Genomic DNA, 27,810 nt, shown 5'->3' on the forward strand with positions numbered 1-27,810 from the left:
GATATTGTTCCCGTTCTTGGGTGCCCAATTTGCCTGGCACAGTGACTCTGAAAACCAGAATCAATATTATCTGAAGAATAAGTAAAACTCTTAGAGCCAAAACCAACAATACAGACCAAAGATGGTGCTCAGAGGATGAGGTACAAAGGAGAGAAAGACTTGTGGATTAGGAAAGGAAATGGGGAAAAAAAAAAAAAAAAGTCATCACTTACCAGTCGGTGAAGTATGTCATCATCTTTCTTATACTGTGGAAAAGGAAACCAACTTCTAAAGAACTCAACTAGTTTTGACAGGATGCCTTGCTGAAGGGAACAGAAATTACTCCAATTAAAAAAACCACCAAAGCCAGAAACAAATAAATAACAACAGACAATTCCTTTATTTCTGCATTTCTTGTTAACTCAGACGCAAGTACCTGTAAGGAAGTTTCACTTACTGTGTCTGGCCTAACTTCAGAGTACTCTAAGGGAACATCTGCTTCCCGTCAGTTTGACTGTACACAAGAGTGTGAAATAAAGCTTTCAGTAACCCCACCTATTTGGAGCATAATGGATTGTTATGTTGTACTGTTAAAAATAACTATAGCTAGAATTAGTTTGATCTCAAGTTGGCAGCTACTGCATCGATATGAAAGACTTTCTCCTTCCTTGAGGATAAAAAAAGCAGTGAAGTTAAATGGCTGACAGGGACTGAAGAAAAATAAAAGACCAGGAAAGGAACAACCTCTCCTTGGCAGACCACCGCAGCTTGAGGACAAGGCTCTGGAGAAGTTGTCAACAGGGACAGAGTGACTGTAAGAAGAGGAACTGTCCCAGAAACTCCCTGTCCCAACCAGCGTGTGCTATCAAGTACTTTGTCTCCATGCTGCTTCCCATCCAACCTAAATCCACACTTTCATCTCAGCTGTAAACGTAACTTCAAATGCCACTAATTAGAGGGACCCCCTCTCAGTCATCACACATTTTACTTATGTATCTTCCTAAAATATGATACATGAAAGATTATAATTGAATAGATGCATGATTTTGCTTCACTCTGCAGCCATTCAACGAAAAAAAAAAAATATTGAGTTTTTGACACACACTGTATATCTACTTTCCTCAGACTGAACTGACAGGAAGTATTTCTCAAAATATTTACTTACATATATTTCATGAATTCTGAGGCCCTACCTCTTAATCTTCAGACTGCTGACACGTAATACAATCAAACGAAGTGTATGCCAAAAAAAATTGTGGAGCACTTATATTTTGTGGCGTACTGTTTCAAAATAAAAAAAAAACCCAAACATTATAATAGCTTAGTGTATAAACGGTGTCTGCATTAAAGCAGCTTCTGTTTCTCCCTCTTGTTTTTTTTTTCCTTTTTTTCCCCCAGCTATAAGGTGGGACATAGAAGAGTAAAACGGAGTAACAGGAGCTTGGAGCTTTGCGGTGAGCCCTGTGATCAGCCTGACGGCCCTCTGAAAGGCGATGTGACACAAGTTTGATGCAGCAAGCCAGGGCAGAACAGCTTTGAGTAACATCAGAAATTGTCACCCTAAAGCCCTTATGCTTCAACAATTTTTGAAATAACTAACTTTGGCATCCATTTAGGTAACCTAACTCAAGTTTTTCTTTACGTATGTCTCATCTTTCTGTGTACAGTTAGAATTGCAGACCTATGCCAAAAGGAAGTGTTTTTAGGTCAGTGGAGAGACAAACCAATACTAGGGGTTTCATAATGATAGCTCCTTCCAATACACAGACATCATCGTGGCTTACTAGGAGGAGCTATCCCAGTAACCCACACTTCTTAGACTATGGAATAAATCCAAGTGATTGTATTTTGATGTTGCTCAAGGGCACTGACATAAGTTGGAAGAGAAGAGTGTCACAAACTGCAGCACTAGATTATCCTCCAAGTTTCTTGTAAAGTGATGCAAAATAAAACAAAATTTTTCGATTACAATCTGTAGAAAATTGAGATTAAATAAACAAAGGTCCTTGCTCTGCATTTGAGTTGTAGACTTATACTTCATCAGAAGTGCTTTCCTCCGTACTCTGAAAGCAGAGTACAGAATGAATTGTCCATTTACTATTTAAAATTATGCCTCTCGGAGCCTACCAGTTTCAACTCCTTAGCCTTCATAAGCCTTTGGGTTTTTATCATGAACATTTAAACCTATACTAAAGATAATTTTAAACTGCTACCAGCTGACTAGACTGTGGAATTACTGAAAAAACCACCATACTATTGTGCTACATAAGTAATCTGTTGGTTTATTTTCAGTGTTTTAATTTAAAAATAAAAAATCTGAGCTTGCATAAACACTCAACAGGCATGTCAGTGCTTGAAAACACAAAACAAGACAACCCACTGTCTTGGGCTGTGACCCAGTAGACTACAGTAACGCATTAAATTATTCAGATCCTTGGAATAGTGTCTCACAGTTTGCATTCCCATTGGGAGTGTTACTGACAAGTAAAACAACTTTCATCAACACACAAGTCAGGTCATGTTGCCAATGCTTCTGGAGTATTCTTCTTACAACTTTAGAACACCACTCAGTCAAACTCTCTGTAAACTGAATAACAAAGATGTCTAACTCCTAACATTTAAAAAAAAAATTGCATAGGACATGCACATTTTAGGTACATTCATTTGTATCCTAAATAAAATTCTAAAGACTATTTCTCTTTTGTACAGGATGAACCTGAAATGGCAAACCAGCAGGTATCTAAAATATCATAATTCATGTTTGCACCTTTCAATTCTCTGCACTTCAGAAAGAAGATAATGCTACATATTAAATACCTTCCAGCTACCCAGAGCTAGCATGAAGTGGGTGGGAGCCCTAGACAAAGGCAAAGAACTGGTCCTTCTGCCTTTCCACATCAGGTCACCTGCACAGCTACTGAGGGCTAGCCCCAACACAACCCTCAGCAGCTGCCTCCAGCACCAGCCCTGTTCTAGTGATGAAATATGTCCCGGTTTTGGCTGGGATAGAGTTAATTTTCTTCTTTGTAGCTGGTACAGTGTGGTTTGGATTTAGTGTGAGAATAATGTTGATAACGCACTGATGTGTTAGTTGTTGCTAAGTAGCGCTTATCCTAAGTTAAGGATTTTTCAGTTTCCCATGCTTTGCCAGCAAGCAGGTGTACAAGAAGCTGGGAGGGAGCACAGCCAGGACAGCTGACCCGAGCCAGCCAAAGGGATATTCCATACCATAGAACGTCATGCTTAGTATATAAACTGGGGGGAGTTGGCTGGGAGGGACGGATTGCTGCTTTGGCATTGGTCAGCAGATGGTGAGCAACTGCATTGTGCATCACTTGTATTTTCTTGGGTTTTATTTATATATCTCTTTTTTTTTTGGTTATATTCCTTTTCATTACTATTATTATTATTTTTATTTCTATTATTGTTGTTATTATTATATTTTATTTTACTTTAGTTATTAAACCATTCTTATCTCAACCCATGAGTTTTACTTCTTTTTTTCGATTCTCCTCCCCACCCCACTGGGAGAGGGGAGGAGTGAGCAAGCAGCTGCATGGTGCTTAGTTGCTGGCTGGGGTTAAATCACAACAAAATATTCTCACATCTAAGATGGGATAAGGTGTGACAGTATAATCAATTTAAACATTCAGGTATACACAGCAGTCTAGGAAAATGACTGAGAAAGGAAAAATGTAAATGGAAAGAAATACATTCCTTAAAGATCAAGCAGAACTACCCAAATGTGATTTAATTCCAGAAAACAGGTCTAGGAGCTCTTGCAAACAGTGCTTTTGAGTATCAAGTGATCATGAGACCAGAACTTTAGCTGTAACTTTCTCCAGAGATTGGTACAGCCAGGAACACTGCACCTATAATTACCATGCTAAATCACATCTCCATACTCCCTCAGATGGGAGCTTGGCATTTCATCTGCCCTCAGCACACAACCTTGAAGCACCTTTACAGCTTTTCAGCTCAATGTTCATTAAGACCATGTTCTGATTAAAAAAAGACACCAAAACCACACACACAGAGAACTATTTAAGATGTGCTTCAAATTCAACTGATGCCTCTGCCTTTCGTTAAGCCTGAACCATACGATCTGCTTGGCAGGACAGCAAGACACAACAGCGATGTTTTTATCAGTCAGTAGGAACCTCTTTTTTTTTCCACATTTGTTTTTTCAGTCCCTGAAGATCCCAAACTAGATCTTTGCCTTGCCAAAATCTTGCTACATGTCAACAGATTGTATCTGCACAGGGTTCCTAGTTGACTGAATACAAGAGGCGTAAACAATCTCAAGTCAATACTGCAGCTTTTCTATTTTTATTTTAATAAAGTGTTTAAGGCATTTGTAAACTTGCTTTTCGGAACAGAAGGGAAACAATACACACATACTAGGCATCACTGAGCATGGAACATCATCTACTCCCTGTGATCATATTTTGCATTACACTAAGCCCCAACTAAGATAATTTTCTATTAGGACTGTGAGTAGGTACATATTCAGAACTCAGAAACCATTTGTTTCCCAGACATTTTATAATTTCAGCAGACTAGGCCAGTGAAGGCTGAGAGAAGGGAAGTGATAACAGTTTAATGTAAAAATGAGGAAATGATTGGATGGGAATGTAAATGATTTGCCTGTATGTCATAAAAAAGTTGCAACAGAACCTCAGATCCTCCTAAATCCAGTCTACTTCTTGAAATGTGTGGCCAGCTGCCTCTCCCTCATTCGCTTTCCTTTTGAGACACCCTACCAAAATGACACAGAAATCAAATGACAACAATAGACTTTCTGATATCAGATTACAAAAGAAAAGTGTTAATGTTCCCAAACTGGTACTAGAACAGCAGCAGGAAGAACCTATGGCATTTTATCACTAGAAATTACACACAGGTTTCTTCCTTGTTTCCACTACGTGTCCTTGTCTAGACAGAGATGAGACAATGCGAATGACATCCTAGTATTTGTAAGAAACGGACAGCCCATTTTCACACACCCACTCCTTTCAAGTTACAAGGCAAACCATGACGAATTACTTCTACATCTGACACAAAACTGGAGGACTTGCTCCCAACGCAATAAAATTAAGTGTAAAATGCTTGAGGGGAAGTAAGAGGGAAAAAGCAGAATACTCGAGGCTTTTAAAAGCAGTGTATCTTAATACTTTTGAGGTTCTTCACCCCACAGCACTTTTGTATTAAATTCAGTGGAAATGATACACATTAACATAGCATCATACTGCTTTACTGACTTCCACCAAAGTAATTACGCAAAATAAAATAATCCAGCTAACAAGCGATAGTCCATGCATTACTTTGTAGTAATGAACAGATAATAGGCCAATGAAATATGTCACCCTAATCTGCAATTAACAGTGGTTTAATTAAAGTCTTCCTGCACTAAGCCAGAACAGGTATCTTCAATGTAAATGTACCACAAAACTGCCAATAGCTTTAAAGGGAAAACATATTTTCAGGTGGTTTCTTGAGAGTTATGGTGCGTACCAACTGACAATTCTGAAAAGTAAGGGTAGTGGACCTGATATTTCCATGAATACTTTTAAAGATAGTTTAAATTAAAGTATAAAAAATTGTGAGTTAAACCCTGAATTAAATTCAGCCCTGCTTTGTGACCACTGATAGAAGCAATCATTATTGCAAATGCAATAGCTATCCACATCAACAGTAACTAGAAATCAATTTCTTCATTAAATTTAAAATCCTACATTAGAGAAACCAGCCAAGGAAGCATGGAGACACTGCAAGAATCACTACTCCTCCTCCCCTCAGTTAATCTGTTTCTTGGGGTCAGAAATCCTCAGTACACGAGACTGGATTTCTGTATCAAAGCTCCTTCGTAATTTTTTTCTACATGATCGCTGAACTCTTTGAAAAGCTGTAAACTCTACAAGAACATGGCTGAACAGTACTAAACTTAGGGATTTTTAATATAGTATGATAATTTTTTACAGGCTCTGTTTAATCCATGTGCTGGGCACACAGTGGTACTTACTGGTCCACTCCATGGATATGCACCCTGCATCTTATCTACAAGGTCATCTTTGATCAGAAAGTGGGGCATGAGAGAAGGGAGACATGGCACATTTCCATAGGACTACAAGTCTTACAAACTGGGGATCAAGGCTGTGAAGCAAAGTGCGCAGTGCACCTGCCCCACAGGTAAACACAAACTATGACCAATCTACCCATGAAGATAGACTCCAGCAGGACTGAAGACCAAATCAAAACGTTTCATGTTTTATTATCCTGTCTTTTCAAACGGACTCCTGGGTGTGTGAGGAAGCTTATATAGCCTATACAGAGAGTGGTTGAAATGAGTATCACTATATGAAAGTATGACCCATCAACACTTCTCTGAATAATGCTAGATGAATAAGCTTCACACTGCAGCTTCTAAATTTCCACTTCAAAGACTGTGCATGCCAGTCCTTGCAAGTACATCATACCATTGCAAGCATTTCAAAAACCACAAATTCTTCCCCCAGATAAGAAAAAAACTGACAGATGTTATCCACATCAATTCATACACTTCCAAATCCTACCCCACATAAGATCCTACACAGAGCAGAATAGATTAAAAATCCTACAAGAAAAAAAGACTTCTGACCTAAAACAAAGGAGGAACAAGAGGGATGCGTACAAAACCAAAAAAATGTTGTTGAAATAAAGCCTAACTAACTGTGACTATTACTTGGCTAATTCCTTGAAGCATCTGAGAACTGAGTAGCGGATACACATCAAGATGGCATTATTTGAGAAAAGATCCTTAGAAAAGCATCAGGTCTCCTCATTTGCCATACGATCCCCCACCCACCAAAACCTGCAGGGAGACCTTCTGGAGATCTCAGGGCCACTCACATCATGTTGCCTGTGTTTGGGAAAAATAGGATGCTCTCCCCAGTTCACTGCCAGCTAATTGGGAGGGTGGACCATTGTGGAGCAGGGAAGCAGCAGAGGTTACAAACAAGAGGAAAGGGGTTGTGAACATCTGATTTGAAGATGACTGAAGAGGTATAAAGCAGGAATGAACAACAGCAAAACAGAGCTCTAGTGAGTGGTTAAAACCCACAGCAGGCAAGAATCACATGACCTAAGGTGCACAAGGATGGAAGCTACCGTAGGTGGTGGGGAGAGAGGAGAAAGAAATGGTAGTTCTTCAGAGGCAACGCATCAACCCACGAATGCTTGGTTTGGGTCCTTACCTGTGAGGTGCTGCCCACCTCAGCCTGCAGTGGCCAGGACAGAGAAGTCTGCAAGGAGGCCTCTTTTTCCTCCTGGCTTAGCACATAGTTGGAGCATGTCCACTGAAAATTGAACTCTCCACTGTGGAAGTGAAAGAGGTAGGCAGAAAATAACAGCTCTTTGCATGCTCCATCTAGGTGCTATGGAAAAGACAGACCAACTACTGAATTTTCAATATACTTGTTGCAAAGAGATTCCTACGTTAGCTGCCTCAAAAGAGGAATTTCCTCACCTACGCTACAGCTCCTCATCTGAGTCACATTGCCTGTACACTACCAACAACAATAAAATACCATTTATTTTTAATAAGGAAAACAAAAAATGTGTAGGCCATAGTAGGTGTTAAATGGCCAAATTCTCAAGCATAATTTTAATACCAAAATGTTTTTAAAAAACGCACAAGCCTTTACTTAGAATGACAGAGATATAAGAAGTCTGAGGTAATCAGTTGATGATCCTTGTCAGCTGTTACAGTTAGAAAATTGCCATATCCTAAGCACAGTTCTACTATCTCATTCAGATTGGTTACTGTATTTATACTTCCCAGAAATCCTCTTTCTTAATATGTTTTGTCACAGTGTAAGCAATATTTAGCAACTGAATGCCTGAGAAGGGCTAGGAACTATAAATATTTTGTTCCAGAAAATCACAGGTTTTATTCCCAGAATGTCATGCAACGCTAACATAATAATATCCAGTAAATAAGATAACTTAAAACACTCAAAAAATTCATTATCAAAGTCTCTTGCTTCCCTAGCTTACATAAATGCAAAGAAACACTCCAAACTATACTGGCAAACCATGTGTTCCCAAACACATTTGCAGACAAGATATGAAAACTGGTTGGGATTTCTGTTTGATTTTTTTCTTTCTTTTTTTTTTAAATACAGTAAGAGATTCATCTTTACCCCTCTGATGTTTGCCTATTTGTGAAGTAATGCAGTTCTCTTTCGAGAAGATAAATACTCAGGAACAGGAGAGCACTCACTTTCTGGGCAGCATGCACAGTCCGCTCTTTTTGGCTTTCCACTGCTGCACATTGCTCTGCCTTCCGTGACACAGATGAACATACTTCAAAATCTGTGTGTCCCAAATCCTGCAGATATTGGTAGAGTGGGGAATTCTGAAAGAGAGTTAAAGAAGAAAAATGAGAAAAAAACAATGTTAAAAATCATTCCCTGTTTCCCACAGAACACAACTGAATACAGCAAGCACACAACCAGCAAAGAATGGATTGAGAGCAGCCTTGCGGAGAAGAACTTTGGGATAGCAGTGGATGAAAAATTGGACATGACCCAGCAATGTGCGCTTGCAGCTCAGAAAGCCAATCATACACGCTGGGCTGCATCACAAGAAGCATGGCCAGCAGGTTGAGGGAGGTGATTCTCCTCCTCTACTCTGCTTTGGTGAGACCCCACCTGCAGTACTGCGTCCAGATCTGGGGTCCCAAGCACAACCAAGACATGGACCTGTTGAAGCAGGTCCAGAGGACGGCCACAAAAATGATCTGAAAGGGCTGAAACACCTCTCCTATGAGGAAAGGCTGAGAGAGTTGCGGTTGTTCAACCTAGAGAAGAGAAGGCTCCAAGAGGACCTTATTGCAGCCTTTCAGTAATTAAAGGGGACTTACAAGAAAGACGGAGACAGACTTTTTATCAAGGCCTGTAGTGACAGGACAAGGCGTAACAGCTTTAAACTGAAAGAGGGTAGATTTAGATTAGATATAAGGAAGAATTTTTTTACAGTGAGGGTGGTGAGGCACTGGAACAGGTTGCCCATAGAAGCTGTGGCTGCCCCATCCCTGGCAGTGTTCAAGGTCAGGTTGGATGGGGCTTTGAGCAACGTGGTCTAGTGGAAGATGTCCCTGTGCACAGCAGCGGGGTTCAACTAGGGTTGGAAGGTCCCTTCCAACCCAACCCATTCTGTGATTCTATGCAACAGGAAGAAAGTTAATAGCAAAGAAGCCAAAATTTTGCTTTAAATATCTCCCTTAGGTTTTATCCTGACCATAATGAAAGAAGCTGCAAGACAGTCAACGTACAAAACAATGTCATGAGAAATAAGCATGTAACCAATCAACTTTTCCCACAGCAACATTTTTTCTAGGTTACCTGATAGAGTTCCTTAGCTTATAAATTACATGGTTTCAATAAATAAATTATGCTATTTGGCAATATATTTTAAAATATTATTGTGTGACTCCAGAACACTTAATGACGCTGTTTTCCTAAAGTTTATAAAAATTGAATAGAGTATACTTTGAACCACTTCTACTGAGACAAACTTTAAAACTAGAGCACTTTTCAAACTTCAGTAAATGAAGCCTCAGTGTAACCTGATTAGGTACCTACAGACTGTTTTACAGAAATGGAAAAACTTATTAGAAAAGCTTCTGCTCTCTCCGAGGATGGTACTAGCACTTCTGGCAAAGGAGTATCACAGGTATTAAAAAAAAAAAACCAAACAACTAACTTTTTTAAGCTGCTGGCAAAACTACTAATTTACAAAAAGTTCTTAACAAAACTTCTTAGAGAAAGTATGGAATTCTGATCACCACAGAGTGGGTTTTTACATGTTTAGATATTTATGTATATAGACTTCTGCAATTTCTTGTTGTCATCTGCAGCAGATATCTAGATTTACTTAACTCTTATTTTTGTTTACAACCACATATATGGCAGTATCTAGGATAGACTTGATGGAAAGGATATTTATGCTAACTCCAGTTCTACTCAGAACATGTAAAGATCCTTTGTTTTTAAGAAAACCTCTCAGCAATTAGTCTTAAATAGCCTAGTTAGTTAGAGATTCATTTTGACTTCTGAAAAATTTTATCAACATGCCACACAAGTATTCAAACACTAGCAAATTGTATGGGAAGAACACAAACCACTTTAAGCATTATAACATACTATCAATGAGATAAAAATATTGTAAATAAAAAGTCAAAACTTTACAGTAAATAATGCACAGTTGTGGAGGTCTGCAGAAACAACCACCAACAGAACGTCTACTACAAATTGTTACATTAACTATCACTAACTTGCTGGTGCAAGTTGCGAAAGCGGCCCATCTGCTATGACCGTGTACCAACATGGCCAAATCTCAAATGACTGCTTGCCATACAATAAAACTTGGAAGCAATCATTCATACTAGCTGAACAAATTAACTTGTTACCTCTAGGGATTTTTTTTAACCCCATCACCAAAGTGCTATTTTGATCACTCTTACCTATTTAAAGCATGCAAATCCATACTTTTGCATGCTCTGCTCGAGTTACAACAGATTCAGAGTCCGATCATTACCGAAACTCAAACATTCATACTAACGTACAGACTATCCCCCTCACCCACAATGACAACAATTGTGCAAAATGCTAGCATAGGTTAATGACTCATTTCCTTGTGGGAATTTTGCCAGTGTGACAACTCAAGCCTATCTTTTTTCCAAGTACCCTTCCTCCACAGTTGAGTACTTTTTCAAATGCATCTGACTAATTAAACAATGTGCTGTTCTGGACTGGCTGGAAAGAAGGTACGTTTCTCACCAAGTAGAGAATTACTTAACTAAAATGGAAAAGAAAACATAATAGACTAGAATATTTCTCTTATTTAAGACACAATTAAATTCCCTTAGTAACTTCAGGACAAAACTCAAAATATGAATGGCTATGCATAACTTCGTCTTCTTAAAATGGTTTTCATACAGAGCCAGACTGCGCACTGCCAGCACACCTGGAATAACCTGACACCCCAACATGAGAGGCTTTAGGGTAGCACGGAAGTTTCAGTCAGAACCAGACACAATTTTCCCCATTTAGGCGAAGGCGCATAGACAAAGCAGTGGGTGAAGAGAGAGTGTTTTATTCAAAATCATAGTTTTGATGCTCGCTCCAGGCAGGACTCCAAGGAAATCGTATCTAGGCTCTTGGCAGCCCTGTCCATCATCTTGACCATACTTGTCCATCATCTTGATCATACTTGTCACAAGCAAGGCCAGCCATCACTTGACACATAACTATTCTTGTACTTTATTGGTACTCACCAGATACAGACAGCTGGCAAAACAACTCAAATATACCAAGGAGTTTTTCCACTACTATCTCAGGGTGCACCTCGCTTTCGGGTCCATGATGAGATAATTTTCTAAAAGCTGATCAAGAAAATCGGTCTAATGCTGTTTAGATTGGTTCCATTTCCTCACAAAAATGGATGAAGGAAGGCAGAAAGAGAGACAGACAGAGACTCTGTCCACTGAAGACAGAATTAGCTAAAATCCTGAACACTATGTTTAGTAAGTGAAATATTGCAGAGATGTAAGAATGCCCAATTCTTCCCTCTTACTGGGTATTTGGCAACGTCAAAACCTTCCATCTAACTGTAATTAGTACATTTTCTACTCTACAGAAATAGTAAAAAATACACCATCTCTCCAAATGTTAATGAAACTTTAGCTAGGAAGAATAATTTAATTTGTTCTTGTAATCAAGGCAGAATACAGGTACCTTACTAGTTTTACATAAATTCCTTCTGATTAACTTTTTGAAGGCTTTTACAGGGTCTCATTATGGGTAGATTTGCAATTTTTTATCACTGCTCTGAACGGGATATCAGTTTTCTGACTATTTTCTGACTATTTGAGTTAGCAAATGATAATTAATTAAAATGTAACTTGAATGTTTATCACATATTCCTTCAAGTAGATACAGATTCTCCTCCTTCAGTTTCTCAGAACGTACTTAGCCTACGATAATCCTCCTTTAACATATTTCTCTGGCTCCACATGCTTTCTCTTTCACATTTTTTTCTAAAAGATTATTAGTGGAACTTAAGTGCACATTGGAAAATCTCTTTTTTTATTAACTTAAATGACCAAGAACTATGCTGTGACTAAAATCCCCTATGCTCAAAGTAAAACCACCATTGTTCCCCTTTCCAAATCCATTAGAAGCATGTAAAATGTGGGTAAAGAGAGCAATGAATAAGAAGTGGGTTGAAGCCCTTGTGAAATTACATTATTAAGAACCTTAATGAATCGATCACAAAATTCTTCCATTAAGAGTGAAGTCTCATGTGTAGCACAAGCAGCTTTACATTTTTGCTCAGAAAATTTGATGATTACACTCCTCTTCTATTAGAAATATCACTGATGGCATACATACATTAACCTATGCTAACATAAAAACATACATTATTTATTTATTTATTGTATTTCACCTCCTAGATACTGCCCAACTTTCAATGATACTGACAAGCCCGTCATTTGTAAAGCTGTGTGGTCTGTGTAACTCACTGAGGATGTCTCCACCAGTCTGTAGCAAATTTCTCCCATGATACATGTAAGTAACAGCTAGAAAATCCAGTACAGGAACTTTTAAAAGTTGAAGGGTACATTTCATGTCTGTGAACATTCACACAAAAGTTCCAATATTATCAAATTATGCAACTACAGAATTGCAATATGATACCATTAAAATATCCTATTCTATATACTACTTGTTTCAATACAAGAGACAGAAGTATTATACTTAATGCTTACAAAGCATTTTTCATCTTCACAAAGCTTTAAAACCAATAATTAAATCTCATAATGTGTCTGATGTGCCACAAATTATAGCTCTGAATTTCTAGCTTACATCCTTACCCAAACCTCTCACTCCTAAATGCCTTCGTTCCCATAAAAAAGATCACAGATATGCACATATTCTTGCACATGCACTTTAATTATGAGAAAAGTTCCTTGATTTCAATTCATGCTGTCACTCATCAGCATTGTCAGGCTCAGCTGTTTTCACCTGCAAATGCCATGATAATATTAAAAAAATCTACTTGGTTGGGGAAAATAGGAGGGATCTGCCTTTTTTCCTCCTGATTTTCTTTGCCCAAAATTCATGCGTTCCTTTTTTCCAGTCTAACATTAAAAAAAAAAAAAAAAGCAACTGATTTGACATTTCTGCATGTATTATAGATACTACACTTTAAGAAATTCAGAACATATCAGAAAGTTTATCCTTGCAAGCAGTAATAGGTTGTAACTTAAAAAAAATATAATTTAGACTTGAGAGAAAGCTTTTATGTTAGAATGTGAGGTAAAGGGACAGCAAGGTTGTTTCAGTGGATGGCATGAAAGGGAAATTTAAAATATAAAATCTCATCTTCCTATTAATACAGCATCATATTATTCTAGCGGAATCTATTTGCATGTATTTTTGAATCTTTTTTTTCAACCACTCTCGACTTAGTAACTGGAATAGTTAGTATTACTCATGTTTGACTGTTTATGTACTCCTAGTTGTCTCTGGTAGAATGACATGGTAATGAATAATGTACAAAGTAGAGAAGAAAAAAAAATTTCAATAATTCAGCTTATTGTTATGTTACCATCATACTACCAGTTACTGATGGGAAGTATTTTCTCAAGAAAGTGAGGATACAAAGACAGGGTTTTTAAGCAATATGCTGTATTTATTTCTGAAATTTCTTCTAAGTTTCTTCTTCTACATCACTTTCTGAGACCACCTAGATACAAGAGACAGGAATTACACTTACAGCCAGGGCATTTTTTTATTATGGTACTTGTCCAGAATGTGTGCTGGAAATGGAAAACGGTTCCAGGACCGACAGAAGACAAAATGCCATTATTCTTTGGTGTACTTCATGCAGATTATACACGGAAAATCTTCTTAAAAAGTGAAGCAAGGTAGTCAGAAACAGTCGATGTACTGAGTAGGAAAATACTTTTTGAAAATTTTAAGAATTAGGGTTTTCTGAGGACTCAGCAGAGACTGACAACAACAAAAAAAACCCAGTTATGTTTCTATGACTTTTCTAATTCACTACAGTCAGTCATACTGCAAAGCCATTCAATTGTAACTAGACATTTATAGGATAGTATAGTAGAGGTTTATATAAGTTCCCATTTCCAGAATCAAGAAAGAAAATCCTTTGCTCCTCATTCATAACTCCCTGAGCATATTTATTTTAGAGCCACACTACTAAAAATTATTTCACTCACATACATATGTTTAATTAAAACTCTCCTTTTTTCATTGTTGAAAGTCATTGAGTCTTATTCTAAACCCAAGATATATTATGCAGGATTAAAGAACAGTCCACTAAATTAGTTTTGTTCTTTAACCCTTTCCCAATGCTTATTTTAATGCCACTTGTCATACAGCACTGACTTGGTTAGGAAAAAACATCACCTAAACTGAAGACTAAACATCGTGTTTGCAACTCTAAGCCTACAGTAAAAATAAATACAAAAAATTCAAAACCAAGCCAAACATTAAGATAATCAAACATGTATAACATTGCCTACTGCTATGTGATGGAAAGATTGTTATAGTAGAGAACTCCCCAGCTTCAGAAAAGAGCTTACTTTTGATAGGTATCTAGTCAAATACTTACATCTATTGCAGCCTTGCAAACACAGATATTGCACTTTAATATGCGAGGCATTTTGTGCGTATTCTGAAAAAAACCTTTGCAATCAGAAATCAGATTAAGACACTGTTAGCTTTCATAGTGCTGTTACAATAGCAGCTGAAAATCAAAGCCACACCCAAATTATTTTTGCTGATGCATCATGAAGTAAATGACTCAGGATTTCTCCATTAGAGACGGGGTCTTCCCACACCCAATGTTCTTTACTATGATAAAATTCACTACCTAGTGAACCCTGCTCTAGTTTCCAACCATAGCTAATGGAGCAGATTAACCTTACAAGTCATATTTAATGCCATTGCACAAAATAAGAGGTTTAAAGATCTCTTCTTAAAATACAGGTAAGTTTTTCCAAAGCTGATGTTTCCAATATGCCAAAAACACTGTGGGAGCTTAAATCACCTCCAAAATAACTATGAGTTATGAATTATCAGTTAAAAAAACAATTAAACATTTCTACCACAATGACAGCAAAGGCTGAGATATGCTGAACAGGTGGCTAAACTCAGAACAAAATAAACAGTATTGAAATCTCTACCCCCCTCTCAAAACACAGATTTGAAGAAGTAGAGCTAACACTCACAGACAGTGCGATCTTTGTCTCCTGGAAGAGGGTATTCCATTTTTCTCTTCGGTACTGCTCCCATGCACCTGACAGAATCTCGCCCACCTCCCCGTTTCTTTCCGCTTGTCCCTCCAGGATGACCCGAGCCGAGGATGAGAAGCAGCCGTCAATGTAATTGCACCTGTGCCCCTGCACAGTAGCATTTTCCTGACGGCATCAGCGGATGCAGTTTGAAACTTCCCAGGACCGTGCGATTTCTCCTGACTAATGTGGCTTTCTAACCGGGGGGAGGGAGATGAGGATGACAGATTGCTAAGGGCTTTTAAAAAGATACTGCTTGAAAGAATTACGGCACATCGATCTTATATGCAGCCATTAATAAGACTTTCCAAGCAACAGTATTTAAAAGCCTTGGTCATATTCTCCTGGCTGGCAACCACCTCCTCCTGTGCTTCAACTGACAAAGAGCCAGGCGCTGAGAGGGCTAATATTAGACAATGACTTCAAGGCAGCAAAAGAGTCATTTAAATTTCCTATTCTGCTTTCACCGCCTCAGGAGCGTAGACCTTGGTTTCTCCAGCACTACTGCATCATCTGATTTAGAAGCAGGCTCCGAGAACTACTCTGAAGCTGTTCCCGGATATTTTCTGATGCACACTATATATCTAATTCTGCATGCACCCACGTATCCTGAAGAGTTAGGAAAGTTTTATAGCCTGTGTATAGTTCTGTACCACCGGATCTATGACAGGGGAAAGCTCTAAAGCTCTTTCCTTTGCATTTTCAGCAGGTGGTTGCACATTACCGCCATCGTGGAAAAGTCTTAGAAAGAAATATTACGTACTAGACAAAGCCCTGAAACGCACTGAGAGCTCTGGATTATTTACCTGTTCAAAAGAGGACCTGCAAATACAGGTGAAAAGCTGAGCAGGACCTTTCTGACAAGGACAGAGATGAAAAATACCTGAAAAACTGAAAGCAAAAGCAGTAAATGTTACCTTCCTGGGAGGACAGGGTAACAGGCCAGCCAGACTCTGTACCTGCAGCTTTGGGTGGAAAGTCACTGATCATGCAGGTCATCGGACTAGGCTGATACAGGAAAACTGCTTTGTTTTATACCAGTTACTAACAACTCACAGATTTTACCCTTCACTTACATTCAAAACTAAATGAATCAAATTAATGCATCTGACTGGTAAACTAGTGGAATATTTCTGAAATATTTTCGAAACCTCTTTAAAACACCAGCTCCAAAGAATTAACTTGCTTATCCATTATAAATCATGTTAATTCTGACTCCTAATGAGAGTCTTTACTGAAGTGAAAAGTATCCAAGAAACAAGAGACAGTCACATTATAATGACTAAAAGAAAAGTACAGCGAGTCATTTTCTTTTTCATTCAAGTGTCTCAAGGAAGTTGATTCACGACCAGAAGTTGTGAGAGCAGTTACTGCAGTATTAACTCTCCTGTAAACGTGACCCCAGAGTAATTAATACAAAGGAGGATTAAAAAATTTTTGGACCAACAGACCTCAAAATTTACTATAGATCACCATGTACTTTTGTCTTCAAATTGTCTATTAAAAATACTAAAGGCAATATGGTTTACACACCATATGGCCCATATAATACTTTTCTCCATCCGTTCAGATAAGACATTAGTGTTATCCAAAAACGCCTGATACGTTTACTTGGCCTCCACAACAACCAGTCTGTTCTCTACACAACTTTAAGCTTGCAGTTTCTTTTATTTTCTCTCCGGTGTCACCCGCCTCCCAGTAACGTGACAAAAAGGAGCACAGCCTGTCCTCCCCTCCCTCTTAGCGGACTGCTGAGAAGCAAAATATCCAAAATAGTCCATCCATCACTAGTCCAGGTGCCTCTACAGTACACTACAATTTGCAGCAGAGGGATCTCCCCAGGCTGCATTTACATGGTCAATTTACTCTGCCATTACTAGTGGGTGCAGATGAAAGCTGCAGTACCATTTTAGAACACTAATGGTAATATTTATACAGCCAAATGGTGAGATGGAACAAAGAACTGATCTGATTGTAAAAAAATAAAATCCATCTTTTTTTTCTTTCTTAGCCAGGTTAGTTTATAGTCTAATCAGTCTCCTGAGCCAGTTTATAGCATCACCCACAAATCCAGGTGCCAGCATAAGGAAAAGGATGGGAATAAGCCGGAAAAAGAGGACTGAAGCCCGAACACCTCTTCTGGCAACAGGCCACAATTCAGGCACACAAAGCACAGTCTCAGAACCAGCTCATCAGAATGAAAAGTGAACTGCAGTTTTGACAGAACTGTGTATTTAAAACTGGCATTATTTCACACATATGTGTAAAATGAGAGTACTACATCTTTAGTCCACCCAATATTTGGTGAGAAAAATCCTGTTGAGGAGCATTACTGACCCTACCATTGAAGTTGTATCAATGTTCTTTTTCAGCTTCTTCTTTTTCCTTACTTATAAGGTCTGAGATTACTTTTTAGAATTCAACATTTATAAGCCTGATGCTTGACAAAAGTCACATTACTTTGCAAGTCCTAAAGTTTTCAGGTTTTTGAATGAATGTGACTTAAAATTTTCATCACAGCAAAAAGTTTCTGAGGTTAGGTTTCCTGGGGTTTTCATTTGGTTTTGTTTCATTTTTTAAACAAAATAATTTTAGAACAGCTCAATTTAGGTGGAGAAAGCATTTGTGAAAACAAACATCACTGAGTGTTTTGATAAAAGCTATACTTTGTTTAAAAGGGGTCAGATGAGGATTTGAACATCTCAGTTTAGTGATGCACCAGTGTTCTAAGCAAAGAAATGCCATATTTTGTACACGTTTTACTATTGGAGGCATGCAGGGAACACATCAGCTAAAGGCTGTTCTGAATGTATTTGTATTATGCTGGGAAATGGTGGTGCCTCTTGATGGAATCTCTGTTAAATCTTACAGAAATCTGTATATCGGAACATTACATAAAGGCATCCTCCATGCCCCTCAGCACCAAGCAGCACCTTGGCTCGTTGCCTAAATAAGCAGTGAGAGTTGTCTTTCTGAACCTGACATTGGAATGCATTATGATGTTGCCCAATATTTCCCAAGCACTTTTGTTCCACGTCCCTCCTAAACTCCACCGTTCCTACCTCCTCCCCGCACAGGCCAGACCCAGTGCCATGTAGCTGCCAGCTCTGCTGCGCCCTGGTGCTTCCTTTCTCTCTCAGGATGGCATGCTGCTTGTAAAGCACTTCTCCACTGTTTTCAGGACTCATTTTTCAATTAGCTTCTTCCACTACAGCAAGAAGACAACGCAAACCGTGTCTCTCCAAACTCTGGAAAAGGTAATTCCATTTCTGTGCATATTTTACCCCCATGATGGGAAGATGACTGCTTGAGCAAGGGCTGGCTGTGAAATGAGAGCACCTGTTACACGTTCAAAATCTTTGTTCTGAGTTTACAGGTTCCAACTCTAGGTTCAGCAGAGCTGTGTTCAGTATTTTACATAAACTTTTACATTTGGACATGAGATTTTTGATGCCCTTTGTGTTCATGCCCAGCTTGTTTTCTTTTTAAATACAGATCAGTACGGATTCTGAGATTTGATGCAGATAGGTGAGCCAAGGAAAGTCTCATTTTGTTAATTCGGTATTATTCTCCCATTTGCACAAAATAAAATTTGACGCTGGGAAAGATCACATATACAATTTACATTTTGTTTTTCAGCCTGGGACTTCTAATGGGTCAAACAATAAATCCCAAATTTAAAAGTCTGGAGTCATACTAATGATCAGACCCTCTAGATCTAGAATGAAAGATTAGATTCAACAGTGACGCTACTACCATGACACTCAGCCAGACTTTAGTGGGGCTACTCCTTAACATGCATTTCCATTACTAATAAAATAGCTAGTTAATAGCAACATCAAATAAATAATATGGACAGAACTAGTTGTAGGAATGGCAGAAGACTCATGAATTAATTAAAACAATGTCTCAAGTGAGGAAAGTTTTCTTTCCTAATTAAAATTAAAACAAAAAAATGGAGAGAGATGTTTACGGCAATTAAATAATTCGGTACTGTATTTTACACAATTCTACCTGCAAAGCTTTACATTTCAAACATTGTGTATGAAAAAGCCCTTAAAAATCTAAGGTGGTGGCAGTTTGACATTGTGAGTGTCAAAATCTCATTTTTTTGTGCAATCTGGTGTAAAATCTTGCATGGATTAACTTTCTTCTGCAAACACAGCATTAAAATGGAAAACAACAAAAGTCAGCTCCAATCCTTCTACCAGAACCATATAGCTGACACAGTCAGGAAGACTTTCTGGGATTAGGTTCCAACAACGGTCTGGGTGAACCTGCAGGAAGGAGCGTCTCCCCTATGAGGAGAGGCTGAGAGAGATGGGACTGTTCAGCCTGGAGAAGAGAAGGCTCAGGGGGATCCATCAATGTACGTAAATACCCAAAAGGAGGGTACACAGAGGACGGATCCAGGCTCTTTTCAGTGGTGCCCAGTGACAGGACCAGAGGCAAGCGGCACAAACTGAAAAACCAGAGGTTCCCTCTAAACATCAGGAAACACTTTTTCACTGGGAGGGTGACCAAGCACTGGCAGAGGTTGCCCAGAGAGGTTGTGGAGTCTCCATCCTTGGAGGCATTCAAAAGCCAACGGGACATGGTCCTGGGCAGCCGGCTCTAGGTGGCCCTGCTTCAGCAGGGGGGTTGGACCAGATGATCTCCAGAGGTCACTTCCAACCTCAACCATTCTGTGATCCTGTGAGCATAGCTTTAATATCTATCCAAATGTAAAAAAACAAATTTGCACAAGTGCATTAAAATATAGGACAAATGACTTAGCTGGAAGCAGAAATCGGGAGCTGAAAATGCACTCAAAGAGCAGTGTTTGGATCACCTTCATCCCAGTGTTCTGAAAGAATGGGCACAGGAGATCAAAGATCCAGCAGAAAGGATTTTTAATAAATCTATAAACTCAAAAGTGGAAAAAAGCAAACATAGTGCCTATATTGACAAGGAGAAAAAAGCAATCAGGAATGTATCAGGCCTATGAATCTGTTCAAAAGCCAGCATGCTACTGAGAATAATTATTCTTTCTTGCAAAATTGAAAGACAAAGAAGAAAAGAGATGATCGTCAAAGAAGATAACACATGGGTTCACCAGAGGTAGATTGTGCCAAACTCACTCAACATCTTTCTTTGACAAGACAGCTAATTTTTCTAAAGGAAACGCAGGAAGTTTATATGGACTTTTTATACTGTGCCATATGGGGTATGGACTTTTGATACTGTGCCACATCAGTTAAGATGAAAAAGATAGGAAAGGAACCAAATATATAGATGGCAGAGATAACAGTGGGTTATGCTGAACGAAAAGCTATCAGCTAAAGAAGGTTACTAATGGAGTTCCTAAAGAATGAGTCTTTGGTCAAAGCTTTTGAATTTTCCTTAATTTTTCCAATTCTCTCCCCCATTCCACTGGGTGGGGGGGAAGTGAGCGAGCAGCTGTGTGGGGCTTAGTTGCTGGCTGGGGTTAAACCACGACTGGATAGAGTATGGCAGCACTTACTGGATACAGTAAAATGCTCATCATTCATTATTGATCAGTCACAATGATCTGCAATGGCTCTTGAACTGGACGGAAACCACTGCTTTCCCAGGGCAGTGATGCCATGTTTGCGCTTCCTTTCCTTCAGAGATACATTTGATAGTGAGGAAAACGATTGGTCCTTGGAAGCTCATAAATATCTATCAGTGGGCCATCATCTGTTTGATGCTGCAAAATTTGTAATGCAGACAGCTGTCACTGATGTATTCAGGGCCTGCTGGACAGAGCTATGACCTGAAAAATATGCAGGAAATAACACTGGGCATAACTGGTGTGGAACAGGTGAAGCATACCCTATTTGCTTCTCCTCCCTCTCCTACCCATTCTGTTAGGTATGAAAAATATGAAGGACCACTTCTTTCCTGATTATGCATTTAGTAGCACACCCACTACTGCTTATAATATTGACCGATACCTTGTTCGCAAGAGCTCCAAAAGCACAGAGAAAACAGCTGTTCACAGTAACCTAGGTCTAAATGGTGAAGGCCTCCTTGCAACAGTGACTGCTGAAGAACAACATGGGAAGCAACCTACTGAGGTGCAGAAAAAATGTAGTTGCTTACCGGAAACCACAAATAATTAAGGGGGAAGAGTTTGGGGCCCAAGAAAAAAATTAAAACGGTAATTAAAAAATAAATACGTTGTAGCATTAACTACCCAAATACTTTTTGGCTCCTTGTTAATTCCCATATCTGGCTCATCTGTGTGGAATATGTTCATAACTCTCTGTGGGGCCTTCGTTTTACAATAGCATGAACCCTGATGAGCCCTTCTGAAGATAATTTTTGTGGGTATTTCAAGGTACCCGTTATTATCAGCAGGTATCTCGCCCAGCTCTGCACCCCAACCAATCAACTAACGAAAAAAATCTGTATTTTTCCTACTGTTGCTTATCTGCTGTTATAGTTGTACCCTTACATATGTAAGATATGTATACTATGTCACTCAGTATACCTCTAAACGTGTATACACACACACACACACACTTGATACAGTAAAGAACCTTTACTAGTGACGGAAATCCATTACCAAAACGCAAAGAAAATAGTGAAGTGCATATGCACGTGCAGGGAGATCTTTTACTCCCTATGCAGCAGAACTTTTTCAATCAAAATGGTAACTGCTGCATGAACTGAAGAACTGTGGAACTGTAAAACAAGTATCACTTTTACTGAAGCAGGAAATGCAGAGGGCAGGCATTATACCCACGAAATAAATTCTCACCGTGGATTTATGCCATTAAAGGAAGCAATTTAACATAGCAGCAATATCAATAGCAGATTTTATTGTTAGCGTTCAAGGTTGGTTGTGGATAAACACCAAACTTGGTGGTACAGACCAAAGCCATAAACAGGTAGTACTTACACAGCTGAGAAAAAAATCATTCCTTAGGTAAGGAGCTTTTTGTGGCCTGGTAAAACTAGAAGCCTTATAACTATTACAATAATTAATCATTTTAAAGACAGTATTTCTCTATAACCACTTTCTCTGTACACCTGCAAAAACAGGTGTGCCCTCCGTGAAGATGCAACTACATTTACCCGCTGCAAACTGATCTGATTTCATTACTGAACTGCAACAGCAGCTATATTTAGCCGCTGTTTTAAATAAGGCCAAGATGATGTTGTAGCCCCGTTATCTAACAAGACATGCAATATAATCGTAAAAGTTTTCTGCAAACCCTGTGAATAACACAAACCCTAGAAAAGTAAGGTAGTTTCAGTACTTACTACACAGACGAGTGAAACGCACCTTTTACGTGAATCACACTGATTCAGAAGCAGGATTTACTAGCTATACAGCGGATTTACCGTCCCTACCCCCGACCCCAGGGTTCAGCGGCCAGCGCCGGGCAGTGGGAAGCCGCACACCCCCACACACACCCACCCACACAAGCACCGGCCTTTCTCCACCAGCACCTCGCAGGCTGTGCCGCCGGTACACGCCTCACCGACAGCCCGCCCGGCCGTTTAACCCCTCCTCAGCCCCTAACGGTGCTCAAAGGCCGGCGCGGAGCGGCTCTGAGGGGAACACCCGCCCGGCCGCCGCACAAAGGATCGTCCCTTCCCCGGCAGAGCCCGGCCCCGGCTGCCTCATCCCGCCAGCGGTCCCGCCCTCGGCCTCCGCGGCGGGAACTCGGGTCCCCGGGCTGCTCTGGAGCACCGGACACCCCACGCCGGTCCCGCCGAGCACCGCCCCGACCCGCCGGTCCCGCCGGCTCCCCGCCTTCCCCCGCCGCAGGCGCTGCCGCCGGCCGGGCCCCGAACGCCCGCCTCACGCCCGACGGTCACCTCGGCCCGCCCCGGCACACACACACACACACCGCCACCGCCGCCCCCGGGGACCGCGGCGCAACGCCCCGGCGAAAGGGGCGGAGAGACACGGGCCCAACCCGCCCCGGGTCGCCCCCGCGCCCACCTCAAACACCACTTCTTCGTCAAACTCCGGTGTCATCCTTCTCCGCCATGCCACCCCCTGTGGGCACTCTGGGAAACGGAGTCCGCCGCGCCGCCGCCGGCGGCCCCGCCCCGCCCCGCCCGTACCTCACGCCGCCGGGAACTACAACCCCCAGAAGGCAAAGCGAGAGCCGGCTTCCGGGAGCCCTGGAGGAGGTGCTGATTGGTGGGTTGGGGCGGGGCCAGGCGGGGGTGGGCCGGTAGGGGGCGCCGCTGTGCGGCGGCGGCGGGCGCTGCTGGCGCTCAGTCTGCCGCCAGCCGCGGGGCGTTATGCGGCGGCGGGCGGCGGGTGCTGCTGTTGGTGCTGCTGGGTGGCGGCGCGCGGGAACAATGGGCTCCTTCTCCTCAGCCCTCAGAGGGGCCGTGGCGTAAGGGACGAGGGAGAAGGACGGCGCGGCGCTTGGGGAGCACCATGAGCTCCGCCGGTGAGTGCTCGGGGAAAGTTTGGGGAGCGGACGTTTCCTTCACGCCCAGCCGGCGGCAGGCGGGGGGGGGGGGGAGTCCGTATGCCCCCCTCCCCCGAGCCCAAAAAGCCTCCCCTCACCCCGTGGCGGCCGGCGGGGCCCGGTGCCGCTGTGTGGGGACGACGAGGGAGGGGCGCCGCGGCGGGACCGGGCGCTGTGTCCCCCGTCCCCCCCCCGCTTCGCTTCGCCCCGCGGGGGGAAGCGGGCTGCCGCGGGGACCGAGCGAGCGTGGGGGGGGGGGGGGGTGCAGCCCCTTCCCCGGGGTCCGCTACGGACGCCCCGCTCCCCCCGGCCTCGGGGCTGGCTGTGCGGGAGCGTCCCTGCCGCGGCGGGCCGGGGCTGAAGCCGGGCTCTCCCCGCTCACCCTTCCCGGTGTACGGCTCCGGTTGTTCTCGCGTGTCCGGCGGAGAGAAGAGACTTCGTGGCCGGTGGTGGAGCGGGTCACTTCGCGTGGGGCTGAGCTGGCGGCGGCTGAAAGCTGCCGGGAGCCTCCGTAGGGTTTTTCTGGTAGGAAAGGCAGCGCGGCGGGGTTTGGGGTTATCGCTCCGTCTGACTTCGCCGAGCTGCCAAAGTTTGTCGGCGGCCAAGGTCCGGCTTTGCTTCGAGGATATATACCTGCAAGCCGGAGCCCTCACGCAGGGGCAGGGATACTGGAAAGCAAGAGTTCGCTGCTGGTTTGAACTGACCTCCTTCAGCGCTTTTCTTACTTTTCCTCCCCCTTTTCTGGACCGCTGCTAATTTTACGGCTAAAAGAGCTGCAAGGCAAATTCTTGATTGAAAACAAGAGCTCGCCGCGTTGAAGGGAGTCGGTCGTATTTTTTGTTTGTTTGGCTGCACGTTGGTGTGCTGTTAGTACTTTTGTTCAGCCATCTGTTAGATGAGTAGATTCCTTTCTTAGCCCGCTTGAAGACGAGAATAGGAGTCGTTTCTGTGTCGAAAAGATGTCTTGTGTAAGTTATGATGTGTTGGGTGGAAACACAACTAATTACAGTGTGAACCTGAAGCAGCCAAGTGCTTCCAGTAAGGATTGGGGTGGGGGGTGTTCTAAAGAAAAAGCAATATACAGACATCAAGCAAAACCGTCAGCCTGATTCTCTGTTTTCCTCTCAGATACGTCAAATTGTTACTGAGTCCAGCGTTAATTATCTGGGCTCTCTTAGTTAATCAGGATTTACTGGAAAATAAAACGCTACTTAATGCATCTTTCTGCTTCGTTTAATATATTCCCATTTTTAGTATATATGACAGAAATGATTTTGTTTAGATTTCGAAAAACATGTAATAAAGCAGGATATTATCTCTACTTAACAGCTGCATTGTATGTTCATGTTTCGTAGTGCCTGTGGTAGTGCAATGCACCCCTGCTCTTCTGAGTTAAACAGCTGTGCAAATAAAAGATACGTGTTAGGGGGTGCTCAAGAGCTTAGAGCTGGGCTGTTAAAATTTGATACGGTACTAAGTTTCAGAAAGTTGGGTAGACTTTCAGTGCTAAGCAGTGATTTCAGGACCTCTAGAGCTGAGGTTGTGTGATTGAGTCTGTTTATGTTGTGATGGTGTTTGTGGGGAAGGTGACGAGGAAGCGGTTCTGGTGAACAAAGTCACTTAGAAGGCAAAAGAGAAAGGGATGCTGAGGAATATCGGTAGGAAGAAAGTGGGACGGTTTCATGGAAAATGTGAATTTTAGCGAGGTATTTGAAGGCAAAGGCATAGAGAGAATCCTGGTGGGCAGGAAGAGGGAAGCTGAGGGGTATGTGAAGGCTGTTGAAGAGGGGATGAAGAGTATTTTGTGTGTGATGGATTATGTGAGGACAAAAGAAAAATACATGGGGAACAGGTGAAACAAGATCAGAGATTCATGATCCTGCTGACAGTGTCATGACAGCTTTAGACATTTCAGTTAAGGAGCTTATATGCAGGGTATGGAAAGACTGAGGACTGCCAGAAGACAGTTCTGAAGGTTTAATATCCGTTTCTTTGTATTGCTGCAGAATTTAGCTTCTGAAATATATAGGCATGCTTTATAAAGCTATTGCTCACATAAAAACTTACCAAATCCTGTATTTTAATTTCAGTCCTGTGATCTGTAGGAACTATTTCCTACATTGAAATTATTTAATTGTGAATTCACTTATTACTCTGGTTTGTGCTACGTAAGCTATCCTTCTGACAACTGATTGGTAATACAGCGTTTCAGTAGAAATGTTATCATTGTGTGTGAAGGCTTCAGATGGAACTTGAAATGCCTAGAAATCCTTTTGCTCTTCCTTCAGTTTAACTTGAAGGGCTTGAGTGTCTCTCTCTCATGTCGTCTTTTAATGTACCTTTAGAACACAGCAATCTGGTACAGCATCGTCAGTATTGATTTACTATTTTTAAGTAGGATTTGCAGATATGAGTGACATCAGCTTGATATGCAGGACTCTCTGTAAGAGATACTGTGCTACTTGAGGGAACTATGGTATGGAGAGAAATACCGAACACAGCTTCTGTCCGTGGACAGAAGTTGCGAAAGGTCGAACATTGATAACCCAGCCTTAGCAACACTCCAGCTTGCCCTGTGCCTTTCTAAATAATGCAGTGCATATTCAGTTTCTTGCTATGTATCTTTTCTAGTTCCTCTGCAAAATTGTTTCAGTTATATCTGGGTCCAGAGCTGGATGTAATTCAGTGACAGGTGAAGGGGTTCTGCCATAGCTGTCGCTTACATATTTGAAAATGTATATGTAAATCTGGACTTGTTAGAACTAAGGAACTATAGCACTTATGTAAAATACTTCTGGATAATTTAAAAATTATCTTACTGTAGTGATCAACCTGTATGTTTGTTTCAACCTTCATTTATAGGCATTCTCTCATTACTTTCTCATGTACTGCATATTCTTTATATACGATGGTGATGAATGCACATTTACTCATTTTCTGCCTGGAACTATTGTGCTGTCTTCAAGTATGCCCTTTGCCTTTAAAAGGGAAAAACAAAAGCTCAGAGTTATGAGTTTGACATTTATTATTTCTTGCTGAAGAAACAGTCCTTATATGTGAATCTATACAGCTTATTTAATGTGGGCAGAATGTATAGCTTAGACTTGAAATCTGATTTGACAACAACAATGAGAAATATGTAGAGTATTTTAATGTCAAAAATGTAATTCAAAGGGAAAAAAAACCATAGCAGGAACAGAATAAACAAAATCAAAATGACTTTTCCAATCGAACTTCATTGGTTTCAAGGATTGAAAAAATGAGGCCTACAGGGTTTAATGTCCCTTTAACCCTCTAATATGTCAAGTCTCATTAGAGTTACTCAGATCTATCTCTGCATGCGATCTTAAAAGGTTGTTTATTCATCTCTTGTCCTTACTCCAAAGTTATCCCCAACTTTCCTGTTTTATTTCAACAAGTCATTGGACAACCTGAGATTTTTTAAATTAATGTTTTCCTTTTGCAGTTTATTTAGGATGTTTTCTAAAACTCTAGTGGCTTGGAAACCATCATTTTCCCTTGTATTTTAAAAACTACATGTGTTATCTTCCGGGATGTCATGACTCATTCCTTTTTTTGTTTTCTTCTGAGCATTGTGGCACCTGAGAAAATCAGAACCTCTGCCTAATGAGAAAATAAATACACATTTGCAGGAAATAAATTAATGATCTCAGAATACTTTTTTGAAACTTTCTTTCTGTAACTGAAAGCAAAGTAATTGAAGTGAAAAGCCTTGTGAGTCATTAAAACTTAAGTTGCTGGAGAATGGGAGCTCTAAAATACTTTATCTGTTTCTCTGTGCAGTGTACTAACTGCTATCGCAGTAATCTCTGAGTGTATCCCAAACATATAGCAATAATTGTCTCTCTCCCTACATGCTCTTTTAAGAGCTGGATTGGCTTTCTTGGTTTGTGTCTGTGAGTTGTAGTGTTTTATGCCAAAAGTAGTCCCAAGAACAGTAAATTGGCTGTTGGAGCGAGCTCTTCCTTCACATAAGAACAGCACATCGATCCCTTGGTAGAT

The 27,810-nt window shown here is 41.0% G+C and overlaps 2 protein-coding genes across 8 annotated transcripts in view; one reads left to right on the top strand and one right to left on the bottom strand.

The window, feature by feature from the left end:
- VEZT (vezatin, adherens junctions transmembrane protein) overlaps window positions 1–23,409 on the bottom strand; it is a 78,171-nt gene extending 54,762 nt beyond the window's left edge. For 2 of the 6 annotated variants that reach the window (XM_030002756.2, XM_030002755.2), the window contains exons 1-3: window positions 23,304–23,379; window positions 8,240–8,374; window positions 213–302 (exon numbers count right to left, since the gene is read on the bottom strand). In XM_030002756.2, the coding sequence (XP_029858616.2) occupies window positions 213–302; window positions 8,240–8,374; window positions 23,304–23,339 (261 nt within the window). In that variant the 5' untranslated portion in view covers window positions 23,340–23,379. Of the gene's footprint in view, window positions 1–212; window positions 303–7,211; window positions 7,333–8,239; window positions 8,375–15,280; window positions 16,872–23,303 lie in introns of those variants that run through there. The other 4 variants (XM_030002754.2, XM_041120434.1, XM_030002758.2 and 1 more) reach the window with 4 other exon arrangements.
- Window positions 23,410–23,566: 157 nt separating this feature from the next.
- FGD6 (FYVE, RhoGEF and PH domain containing 6) overlaps window positions 23,567–27,810 on the top strand; it is a 75,513-nt gene continuing 71,269 nt past the window's right edge. For both annotated transcript variants that reach the window (XR_005931486.1, XM_030003076.2), the window contains exon 1: window positions 23,567–23,766. Coding sequence is in view for 1 of the 2 variants with exons in the window: in XM_030003076.2 (XP_029858936.1) it covers window positions 23,754–23,766 (13 nt within the window). In the remaining variant the exon portion in view is untranslated. The remainder of the gene's footprint in view (window positions 23,767–27,810) is intronic.

This window comes from Aquila chrysaetos, chromosome 26 (assembly GCF_900496995.4).
Source record: "Aquila chrysaetos chrysaetos chromosome 26, bAquChr1.4, whole genome shotgun sequence".
Classification (NCBI taxonomy): domain Eukaryota; kingdom Metazoa; phylum Chordata; class Aves; order Accipitriformes; family Accipitridae; genus Aquila; species Aquila chrysaetos.